The sequence below is a fragment of the Oryctolagus cuniculus genome, chromosome 14 (assembly GCF_964237555.1).
Source record: "Oryctolagus cuniculus chromosome 14, mOryCun1.1, whole genome shotgun sequence".
Classification (NCBI taxonomy): Eukaryota; Metazoa; Chordata; class Mammalia; order Lagomorpha; family Leporidae; genus Oryctolagus; species Oryctolagus cuniculus.
In genome coordinates, this window is record NC_091445.1 from 3,858,971 (window position 1) to 3,871,361 (window position 12,391).

A 12,391-nucleotide genomic window follows, 5' to 3' on the forward strand; every position below is an offset into this window, starting at 1 on the left:
CATGCTGCCGCCGACCACCGCCGGCAGAGAGGAGCCCGCGGGCTGAGGGGCGGAGTCTGGGCGCCCCCATCCATGGCTGGCACCCCCCTCTCTTCTGTGCAGACACCTAAGCCTTCCACAGAATGACTGATTTTATAAAGAAAAATTAGTAAGAAAAATCGACATTTACATATGCAAATTGTGGTCATACAGTTCAAAATACATTGTACCACATATTCACACCAGATGTGCAATCAAATTGATAATCTGCTCCTTTTCTAATGCAAATATGGGTTAAATCTGTTATCTGCAAACCACTTCCTAAATACACCACACACACCAAAGGCCCCAGGCTGGTAGGAGTGCACTAAAATGAAGCCAAGAGAGAGAAAATGTGACTTAGGACCTGTTGAATTCACAGCTCGGTTTGCCAAACCAAGCTTTAAGAACTTAAAGAAGTTACTGATACATGCTTGTGATAAATTACAACAGCAAGCAAGTTGTCAAATAAACACAAATGCCCCACATTCCCCCTGCGTCCCCCGTCCCCCCTTCTTTCTACTGCACATCTCAAGAACTGATGTCCATGAGCACACACAGGATGGACGCCAACTCCTACACGCACGTGCACCACTCCTTTCGAGAACCATGTGTGTGGGTCCAACAAGCACATACTGTTCTTTACCTTTGCTTTTTTATATATTTACTTAAAAGGCAGAGAGAGAGAGAGAGAACGGCGAGAGGGAGGTCCCCCATGCACTCACTCACTACTCCGGAATGAGGCTGGGCCAGGCAGAAGCCCGGCACCAGGAACTGCACACAGGTGGCAGAGATCTGCGGTCACCTGAGTTGTTAGCAGAGATGGTTAGAACAGAGATACTTGGGGCTGACGCCGTGGCCTGAAGACCAACATCCCACATAGGCGCCAGTTAGAGACCCGGCTGCTCCACTTCTCATCCAGCTCTCTGCTATGACCTGGGAAAGCAGTGGAGGATGGTCCAAGTCTTTGGGCCCCTGCACCCATGTGGGAGACCCGGAAGAAGCTCCTGGCTTCAGATCAGCGCAGCTCGGGCAGTTGCAGTCAACTGGGGAGTGAACCATCACATGGAAGACCTCTGCCTCTCCTCTCTCTGTGTAACTCTTTCAAATAAATAAATAAATCTTTAAAAAAAAGATACTTGTCCTCGTGCAATTAAGAATTCAGACAGAATTGAGACAGAGGAGTGGTCAGCAAGGTGGATGGAGGGCACCTCTCTAGGTGGAACGTTAGAGTGGCTAGCCGGTAAGACTAGGAAGGCAAGGTTACACAGCTCAGTGCCGAGAATACACCTGACAGGCCAGGCATACATCTCAGCAGAGAGCTGAAATACACCTGCCGGCCAGGTGGGCTCAAGAGGCCCAGGGACTGGGCTGATGAGGTCCAGCAGTTTCCCCTTAGCCTGAGTGTGAAACAGGTGAAATTCCTCCCAAGGTTTTATTACCCAGTGTTACCAGACTGGGTAGCCCAGCAGGTGCCAGAAAGAGAGGGTTCCCCTAGGGTGCTCTCCCTGGGGGAAGACTGGGACCACCTATTCTTACTGGGGGTTCGGCCGGGACTTTGTGGTGTGAAGCACTGGGCTGCTGCCAAGGAGTGCTTCTGAGACTGCTCCCACAGGCTCGTCTCTATCTTCCTACCTAACACATAATCAGTCTCCTGCTGCCTCCCCGGACTCGGGAGCCAGAGCGAAGCTCAAACCCAGGTATTCTGATGTAGGTAGGATACGGGCATCTTAACCGCTGGGACAGACGCGGCTCTGGACCCCTGCTAACCCACTTTAATATGGTTAAATATGAGATCTGCGCATTATTTTGATGTAAAGGGTGTAGATCAAACATCGAGTCTGTTCACAACTTCCGACTTGGACACTCTCCGCCAAGGAAGAGCGACGTCAGCCCTTCCCTCCACGAATCACATTCACGAAACCATATTCAGGGCCAGCCACGGTCCCAAGCACAAAATCCTACAAGGACACTGGTGGTCATTGGGTGGTAGGATTTCAGGGGTCGAAGGAGGTGACGAGGTGGCCAGTTGCAGGATGGCCTGGAGGAGGAAAGTAAGGTTGCAGCCCATCTAGACAGTGGATTGGGGCCAGGGTTCTGAGAGGAGATTCAGCCCCCCAGGCAGTGGGCAGCGGCCTTTTTCGGCTGTTTGTTGGGAAGGAGACCCACACCCACTGCATCCACCGTGTCTACTGCGATGTATGAAGCATGATCTTGCCAGTCTGGTATGTGCAGGGAGTGGTGTTGCCCGTGATATCGGAATAGGCCTCCTAAAATATGATATTGGAATATGGCCCTCTTAAAGTCCCCCACAAAAAAATAAAAATAAAAACAAGCTGGGCACACTGTGTCCCAGGCCTTTAATCCACTTTCAAAGGGCAGTGTTAACCTGATTGGCCAGTGCGTGCACAGGTGTGACCAGGTAGGGGCATGAGGTCACACAGGGGCGTGGTGAAGGCGTGGTCTTCCAGCTCACAAACTTGATCACTTTTATTCTATATGCCTGCCTACAACACCAGGAGCTGGAGGCAGCCCCACCTGTGGGGCAGGGCCGAGATGTGCTATTGGTGCCCCCATTTTACCGGGTTCTGGAATTAGCGAGCAGATCCTAACAGTGACTGACCCATTTTGCAGACACAGAAAGCAAAGGGCAGCAACAGGAAGCAACTGCTGGAGGCCGTGCCCCTGCCTTGTGGCACAGGACACAGCTGAACTCCCACCAGCCACCAGCACTGGCCCTAACCCGGCTTCACCAGCTGGGACCCACTGACCAAAGCCCCTACCAACGGCACGGCGGCGGTTTAAATGAAGTCCCTCGCTACGAAGCCTGCTTGCCCTTTTATCAGACCGACAGCTTCAGCGGATGTCAGCACTCCATCTTACATCCTCCCAGGTGGAGCAGCTCTGAAATACAACCTGCCACCCCGCAGCAGGCCAGGTTCCCGACCTGTGCCAAGGCAGTGCTGAGCGAGGCCTCCCCTGCCGCTTTCGGCCCTCGCTCATCTCTGCTAAAGATCGGGGCTGCCCTACCGAAGTGCCAGGATGTACAGGAAACCAGCAAGCAACACCAGCCCCCACCCCACCCCCCATCTGCGCAGCACCACTGCCCCTCCCGGCCCTGGGGGTCTTCGGTGGTCAAGGCAGAGAGCAGAGACCCAGGGGTAGCAAGGAGGGGGGCAAGAGCTGCGCACAGGACCCCCTCCCCAGGCGCAGCGCTGCTGCCCCGCCTCTCCCCACCGCACTGTCCTCTCCAGTAACCCCACAGGCCGAGCCTCAGGGACAACTCTCCCTGACTCCCCACGTCTGAGGAACAGCAGGAGGGGGAATGCAAGGATGGCGCGCAGTGCAAGAGGGGCCCCTAACCCTCTGAGGACACCCCGAGCTGTCCACCCCAGGGCCGAGGCACAGGGCACTCACTCTGGCAACCAGGGTCAGGCTCAGGCCAGCGGGAGTCCCAGCTGCAGGAAGCAGCAGCGGCCCCACCCCCATCAGAAGGAAGCCATTTGCTGCCCGGAGCTTTTTGAAGTCTGCAGCCCGCAGCCGCCTACTGGCAAAACGATTTGGCTGAGGCGCCTCATCGGGTAGCCAGGGCCCCTTACTCAGCAACCTGCAGCGCTGGGTAAGAAAACAAAGCCCCACACACCACACACCACACACCGCCTCCTGTGGAATCCCGGCAGCCAGACCCGAGCCCCGCTTTCTGGGGAAAACAAAATTAAGCAACCGCTGGGGGGGGGGGGGGGGTAGCAGACAAAAAAGTTTAGGCTGATTTTATTACAGTAAAAATCCAGTCTAGAGAGCTAATTTGAGCTTTTAATAAGATTGTGTCTAAAGCCTGCAGCCACGAGCTCTGGGCTGGACTTTGCACAAAGAGCAGATGTCTTTGGAAAGAGACCCGTGTTCATTCATGAACTCGCACCATTGACCGGGCCTCAGCTGGGCGCTGGGGGAGAGCAGGGTGCCAGTCCCTGCTGTGAGCCGCAGCTGTCAGCCCTCAGAGCCCTGTGCCCCCCCCAAGGGGTTCCCCTCCCTAAGGATCCTTCTGTGTGACTTCCCAGGGTCTCCACAATGCAGGGCAAGGGGTGCCGCTGAGCGCAGGAACCTCAGCCCCAGCCGTGCTGCCTGCCACGGGCCGCCCGGCCACTACTCTCAAAACCATGAGTGTGCTAAAACGTCTAGCTTTTTGGCTTCCCAGTGGAATTTCTCACACGCACCGGCACCAGTCCCTGCTGTCAGCTGTCCCAGTGCTGCCAGTCAGTCTGGGTAGACGCTGGGGCTTGGATGTCATAAGCAGGAGCCGGAACCTCGACCCAGCTGTGGCCCTCGGACCCAGAAGCATAGGCCAGGCCCATGGCCGCTGCCTCCTCGGACTGTCAGTGAAACTACTGTGCCCAGCCTGGATCCGGACAGGACGCTGTAGCCCTGCAGCCGGTGAAGACAGGCATCAGGGCAGGGAACCCCAGGGAGGAAGTGGAGCAGAGGAGTCTGCCAGCACCACCTTTCTGGGAGCTGGTCCACAGGGCACCTGGGCCAGCTGCCTCCCCCGGGAGCTGGTCCACAGGGCACCTGGGCCAGCTGCCTCCCCCGGCGTGCCGGCAGAGGTGCTGTGTCACTGATCAGAGGCATCCGAGTTACTTAGCGCCATCACTCTGAAATTTGTCCCACCAGGACTGATTTGTCAGGAGACGATCGGAGCACGGCCAGGCAGCGCCACAGCCTGTGGACAGTTCCACATCACCCTTCTCTGCGCCTCTCGCCTCTCACTCAGACTCTTCCAACACTCCTTCCCACGGCAGGTTTCAGGTCTTTCTCAGCTGACAGGCTGAGCATCTGTAATGCAAAACCCCAGACGCCCAAGGCCAAGACGCCCGTGCCAGCTTGACACTGCAAGGGGAGAATCCCGCTCAAGCCATGAGGCACAGACACGCAGGTCGCTGCAAATACGTATCAGACGACCTTCTGGCTGCACACAGGTGCTACCTGACCCGGAAGTTAATTTCCCACTGAGACATCCCGTTGTGTACGAGCCAATATTCCAAAATCTGAAAAAAAAAAAAAAAAATCCACAACACTTCTGGTTCCCAGCGTTTGAGATAAGGGACGCTGAGACTGTAAAATCTGTGCATTTTCCTGGCCATTCAGTGTGTGTCAAACTCCAGTACTGCTTTTATTAGCTTCTGTTTTTTCCTAATGTGTCACCAATAGTTTTTAATTTTTCTGATAATCCCTGTGCTCTTCACTGTGAAATGTTGGTGGTTTTTAGAAAGCCTGTGTCAGGCTGGGTTACAACCAAATGGACGACTTCCAGAGCTCTAGCCTGGAGTAAGACACACCATTTATAATTTTAAAAACACAATAAATGCCCTAAAAGGAAAATATTGAAAGGTTTATATAACCAATTAAATGTGATGTAGCCATTAAAGTGTTTCTTTTAAGAATCATGACATGGGGCCTACACTGTGGTATAGCAGGTGCAGCCGCCGGCTGCAGGGCCAGCGTTCCACATGGATGCTGGTTCGAGTCCCAGCTGATCCACTTCTGAACCAGTTCCCTGCTAACATGCCCGGGAAAGCAGCTGAAGATGGCCCAACGGCTTCTGCCCTGATGAAGCTCCTGGCTTCGGCCTTACCCAGTCCTGTCTATTGTGGCCATCTGGGAAGTGAACTAGCAGATAGAAATCTCTCTCTGCCTTTCCTTCTCTGTAACTCTTTCAAATAAATAAATAAATCTTAAAAAAAAAAATAATTGTGATGTATGAAAATATTTGTAATGTTAGCCAAAATTACATTAGGGTACAAAACAGTAGAGTATGGGCCAATTTATCCCATTTGTAATGAGAATACATCATAAACACAAGAACTACATCAAAATACTAGTAGTCTGTTCTTTCTGAGATTACAAGTGGCTTTAGTTTCCTATTTTTACTTTTATTTCCCAGATTTTCTGATTGATAGATGTGATTTCCAAAAAGCATCAAACACTGTTTTAAAATTGTTTTCAGGGGCATGCGCGCTGCCGTGGGTAGGAGACAGCATCCCATATCAGAGTCCCTGGTTGAAGGCCCAGCTCCACTTCCCATTCAGCTTCCTGCCCACGCACACTCTGGGAAGCAGCAGGAGACGCCTCAAGTTCTCAGACCTCATCACCAATGTAGGAGATCATGAATGAGTTTCAGGCTTGGCTTCAGCCTGACCCAGCCCTGCCTTGGCTGTTGCAGGAATCTGGGACATGAACCAGTGCACGAAAGAGCAGATAAAACGAAAATAAATAACAATTTGTGAAATCAGCTCTCACGTAGCGTTACTAAGTTCATCATCCCAGGATCCTGCACACAGTAAATCGATCCACCTCCCCCTGGGGAAATTCTGACTGTCTCAGGGTGTGGACTGAAGTGATCCGGCTCCCACACGCACGCAATTAACCCCCAAGTCTCCCGCTAACAGTCACTGGCTAATGGTTCCTGGCTCAGGGTGGAGGCCTGGTCCAACGATGCTGTCTGAGGGAGAGGGCCTTGGGGAAGTGATGGACCGGATCAGGCTGCGAGGGTGGGGCCCCACGAGGGAATCACAAAGACTTTGTAAAGAGAATGCGTGGACCTGGAGAGGAGCACACTCCCTGGCTCCCCCATGCTCGCCTGCAGGTGCTGCACCTGCACCTCCCTCCTCAGAACCAGGCCTCGGCAGCCTTGGACAGTGAAGCTCCTACTGCTGACTTACACCTCCCTCCTTCAAGATGCTAGACACCACACTCCTTACAACACCTTATGAAACAGACAGCATAGAAAACGTAATGGAAAATTATCAATTAATCCTCTCCTCGAGCATAACATAGAACAGGAACAGAAGGGGAAATGGAAAACAACCAAGAATTTACAGCCTTTTGCTCAAACTGAGATCAACTACAATAAATGTAAATGACCTTGGCATTTAATGAAAAGGTAGAGGCTGTCAGGTTGACTCAAAAAGCAAAACCCAACTTCGTGTTTACAAGACACATCCTTTCAAATGCAAAGGCTGGAACAGCCAACAATGATGACAGAGACCTAAGACCAAGACACCAGAGGAAAAAGGGAATCATTTTGTAAAAATAAAACTATCAACTGATCAAGGGGACACAGCAATCCTAAATGTGTATACACCTAACAGAGCTAAACTAAAATGAACAAAATTCACGGGTAAGAGAGAGACAAACATGATTGTATTTGGAAAATGTATCACTCTTCTCCTATTAATAATTGATAGGATTAGATACTCTCCACCCACCAAACAATTGTGTAAAGACAGAGAAGGTAAGTGCAACACCATCAACCACCTCAAACACTACTCAGTAACTGTAGAGTAGATACTCTGTCCAAGAACACATGAAGTACTCACCTAGGTATGTCACAACCTAGATCATTAAACAATGGATTTAGAAGAAATGAATATATGCATGAAATTAAATTAGAAATTGACAGCAACACCACCCCTGGAAAATCCCCAATATTTGGAAATTAACAATATATAACTCATGTTTAATGAAGAAATCACAAGGGATTTAGAAAATATTTTGAACTAGGGCCGGTGCTGTGGCATAGTGGGTAAAGCCACCGCCTGCAGTGCCAGCATCCCATATGGGCACCAGTTTGAGACCCAGCTGCTCCACGTCCGATCCAGTTATCTGCTATGGCCTGGGAAAGCAGCAGAGGATGGCCCAAGTCCTTGGGCCCCTGCGCCCACTTGGGAGACCCGGAAGAAGCTCCTGGCTCTTGGCTTCGCATCGGCGCAGCTCCAGCCGTTGCAGTCAATTGGGGAGTGAACCAGTGGATGGAAGACCTCTCTCTCTCTGTCTCTCCTTCTCTGTGTAACTCTGACTTTCAAATAAATAAATAAAATATTTTGAGCTGCATATAAAAATATCAAAATGTGTGAAGTGCAAATTTATGGCTTTAAATGCCCACTTTAGGGGTCAGCGCTGTGGCACAGTGGGCCCCTGCACCTGTGTGGGAGACCTGGAAGAAGCTCCTGGCTGCTGGCTTTGGATTGGCCCAGCTCTGGCCATCGCAGCCACTTGGAGAGTGAATCAGAGGGTGGAAGACCTTTCTGTCTCTCCCTCTCTCTGTCTGAAACCTCTCAAATAAATAAAGTCTTTTTAAAAAATGCTTAGTTTAGAAAAAGATTTAAAATAATGGTCTAGGCTTTATCAAAGGAGCAAATTAAACAATGTAAGCAAAAAGAGAGAAATCAGAGCAGAAAGCAATGAAACAATTTCCAATGGGGAAAAACTGGTCTTTCACACGATGAATCCAACTGAGACGCCCTGTCCTTGGATTCTCCAAGGAGGGACGGAAGAGACACAGGAGACAGATCTCAGGAACGACTGACAGATGGGTATTATCAGAACACGCTGTCCTGCACTGCCCATAACAGATCTCGCATTCAGAAAACCCATCACATCAATGCCTATTAGGGCTCAAAACCACAGGTGGATGACGCGACTGGACATGTACTGTAGCAGAGGGATGAACTTACTGGCAGTAGGGGTGGGGGACGTAGTGAGGGCCGCTCCCCGGGCCCACATGATAACGGCGTCTGTTTGTCCAACTTCCTGCCTGCGGCCCAGGCCCCCAGCCCGCGGGCCTCATTTCTGCCTTGCGGTCAAGGCACAGGCAGGAAGCAGAGTGCTGATGACCGGAGGGGTTCGACACACGAATTATTCAGAGCTTGCACGGGGGTGGCGGCTCTCACTCAGCCCCTGCCCCAGCCTCCCCCAGCGTCCTGCAGGGCTGAAGTCACTCAGTGGGTGTTCAGACACCTGCTGGGGAGCAGTGGCACTCAGCCTCTCTTAGGCAAAGGAATGTAACTGGAAGTTCATTTGGTGCAACAAATTTTTGAAATACAGGCAGTTGATCCTAATGCACATTTCTATCCGTTTTTTGAAGAGCCCTCATATGCATAGATTTCAAACTTTCCATATCAAAATAAACTTCTACATTTTTATTTTTTTATTTCCTGAAAGGCAGAGAGAGAGACAGCTGAAAGGCGAGCTTCCAGATACTGGTTCACTCCCTCAAGGGTCTGCCACCTCCAGGGCTGGCCCAGACCAAAGCCAGAGGCTTAGACCTCCATCTAGGTCACCCACAGGGGGCCCAAGCACTTGCCTGTGCTGCCACAGACAGCTTCACCCATTGCAAGCAACACAGCGCCCGCCCCAGGCCCTCAGAGCCATCCCCGCTAACTCCCCTCCGGGAGCCTGGATGCCTTCTCCAGTGCCCTGCTCAGTGTGTCTGCGTCCGGGGCTCACCAGGGTTCCTAGAAAGTTGTTTGGGTTTCCATTTCCTTGTAAGATGAGAGAAACTCCCGCTTTGCCTCCCTCAGTTGTTAAAGCCACTGAACTAAGACATCAGGTGAGGGCGCTCACGGCACGACAAAGTTCATGGAAAGCGGGGGACACAGTGGTTTAGGATGCTGCCTGAGACGCCTGCACTGTAGTCCTGACACTTCGGATCACTCCCTGCCAACACACGTGGGAAAGCAGTGGACGATGGCTCAAGTATTTGGATCGCTGCTACCAAGTGGAGAAGAGGAGGGAGCTCTGGCTCCAGGCTTTGGCCTGGCCCAGCCCTGGCTACCGCAGACATGTGGGGAGTGAACCCGCGGACGGACTATCGATACACACATACAGCTGGCCCTCAAACAAATAAACCATCTTTCCTTAGAGGGGCCCGTGCTGTGGCACAGCAGGTTAAGCTGCTGACTGCAGAGCCAGCATCCCATCTGGGCACCAGTTCAAGCCCCGGCTGCGCCACTTCTGATGCAGTTCCTTGGTAACCCATCCATATGCTTGGGACCCTGCGGCCACACGGGACACCAGGAAGAAGACCCTGGCTCCTGGCTGCAGCCCTAACTGGCCGAGCCCTAACTTGCATTCATTTGGGGAGTGAATCAGCAGATGGAAGATCTCTCTCTCTCTCTCTCTCCCTCCCTCCCCCACACCCCGTCTGTAGCTCTACCTTTCAATTAAAATTTTTTTTAAAAAAAAGGTCTTTTTCAGGGATTTCTGATTCCCCTTTTTTTTGCCTCAAAATCACCAAGCAGGCAGCAACACCGGGATCTCTCCAGGACCAGACTTACTGCTCTAGAATTTTCTGAAGAAAAACAGAATCCCTGTTAACCGGATTCAACAAATGTAAACAGAAGAGAATAACAGGGGAAGGAAAAAAATCAAGGAGGTGGCAGGACCCAGGTCCAGGAGACAGCGGGCCAGGACACCCTCCCCTACTTCAGCTGGCAGGAACGGCCACGCCTCTTCCCACCTCTCTCCAAGGCCGAGCCAGCCCAGGCTTTCCTCTGAAGACAGGCAGCTCCCACAGCCCCTTCCTGAGCACACAGCACTCTGCCTTCCTGTTACTTAAGCTCTGGGGGCCGCTGACCCCTGCCATGGCTCCACCAGCCAGTCCCAGGCTCGTCTTCTCCTGGCAGACCCACCTGTCGGCCCCTGCTGCGCCCAGAGCGATCCGCCTTTCGGAAGACTCCCCTGTCCCATGGTTGTTCTTTCCTGCTCACTCCACAGCTGCGTCTTTCTGAGGTCAGACGCCTCCTGGGTGAGGCAGAGACTGGTACGGACCCTCTTCTTGGAGAAATGCTCAGAACACACACAGACATCACCTATGCACCTGCTGTGTGCAGCCCAGACAGCCCACGGTGGGCCCCCCACCCCAGCACGCCCTTGTGGGGGCCCATTTACTCCCACCAGCTTGCCCTCCTGTCCCAGATGAGAGGGCCACAGCTCAGGCACACAGAGCCTCGCTGTGGTCTGCGGACGAGGTCTGGCCCAGGGACAACCCCACCAGGCCAGCAAACCCAGCACCAGGTCCCAGGCTGCTCTCCACACCGAGGGTGCCTAGTGTCAGCCCGGGTGTGACTTTACTCTAGGCACCCAATGGCTACTTAGCGACTGAGATACTGCCTTAGGGATTGTTTTAGCTGTCAAGACACAAACAGGAACAGCAGAAGAAGGAAGTCAGCCATGCCCAGCGCCGTCCTGGAACGACACCGGCGACACAGAGGGAACTCCGTACTCTGAGGACCCGACTTCTGAGCACACACAGCTGCAGGACCAGGTCACGACATACCGCCAGCGTTTCCGGGAGCACGGCTGGAGATCGGCACTCAGGGAGTCAAGAACAAAGGACGAACTCATGGGGCACCCCATTCCCAAGGACGGAACCGGAACAGGCAGAGCAGGAGCGCTCAGAGACCTGGCGAGCCTGTCCCAGAGAGCAGCGGGCCGGCTTACACCCACCTCCCCGGTGACCGTCCCCTGCCCGGGGGAGCTTGTGTGGGTTGTTCCTACTTCTGTCCTTCATGGGGGGGGAGGCTGCCGTGGAATCACAACCCCACGTGTGCCACAGCTTCCCTTCCAACCCACAGAGGGCCTCGAAATCCACTCGGGGCTGAAACTAAGCTTTCCCGTAGCAGCTGCCTACCTTAAACACCAGCAACTTCAACTTCATGCAGCCAACTGCAGAACAGCCAAGGCACAACTCGGTTTCTTTTCAAATTCAAACAGATGTTTCATATAACCAAACCAGTCGCCTGCTTGAATTTCCTACACACATAGATTATATTCTCAAATCAGTTAAAGTTTCATTTGTAAGATATGTTTATCCTCATTGGACACTACATAATGCACACGCGTATCAAAACGTCACATGGCATCCCATAAATATGCAGTTTGTGTGTCAGTTAACAACTTTTTAATTAAAACTATACAAGACAGGTTACTTAAGACAGAAATAAATACTGATCTTTAGGGTGTAAAAATCTTGATATGTACATATATATTCATATATATACACACATATTTATAAATATAAATATATTTATTATACACACACAGCTGGAAGAAAGGGTGATAGCCTCAGTGGAAATGTTTTAAGATACATTTAAATATAAGGAAACTTCAAAAGCTCATGGGTAAATGGAACAAAGATAAGTTTATCTCCGTGTAGAAACACCTTGGAACCCATGCACAGTTTTCTCATAAGATGCATTTTCCACAAACTTTCTGACTAGGGCTGCACAGGCTCTCCCTGGACCACCAGGTGTGGTCAGGGGTGTTCTGGGAGCGCCCTGGCCAGTGCTGCTCTGGGCACCCAGGGCGCTAGCAGTGCTGGCACAGGCAGGCAGGAGGGGCCTAAGGGAGACACAGCAGCCAGGGAGGCCGGGGCCGCGGCTCACTAGGCTAATCCTCCACCTTGCGGTGCCAGCACACCGGGTTCTAGTCCCGGTCGGGGCGCCTGTCCCGGTTGCCCCTCTTCCAGGCCAGCTCTCTGCTGTGGCCAGGGAGTGCAGTGGAGGATGGCCCAAGTGCTTGGGCCCTGCACCCCATG

General features: G+C 52.2%; 1 protein-coding gene across 3 annotated transcripts in view; it reads right to left on the reverse strand.

Annotated features, from left to right (window-relative positions):
- Positions 1-12,391, reverse strand: part of SERINC5 (serine incorporator 5) — an 87,452-nt gene that overhangs the window by 67,037 nt on the left and 8,024 nt on the right. Inside the window, exon 2 of one of the 3 annotated variants that reach the window (XM_051854069.2) lies at positions 11,486-11,607. The exons of the other annotated variants lie outside the window; for them this stretch is intronic. Coding sequence (XP_051710029.1) covers positions 11,486-11,512 — 27 coding nt within the window. The 5' untranslated portion in view covers positions 11,513-11,607. The remainder of the gene's footprint in view (positions 1-11,485; positions 11,608-12,391) is intronic. 3 annotated transcript variants of the gene reach the window in all.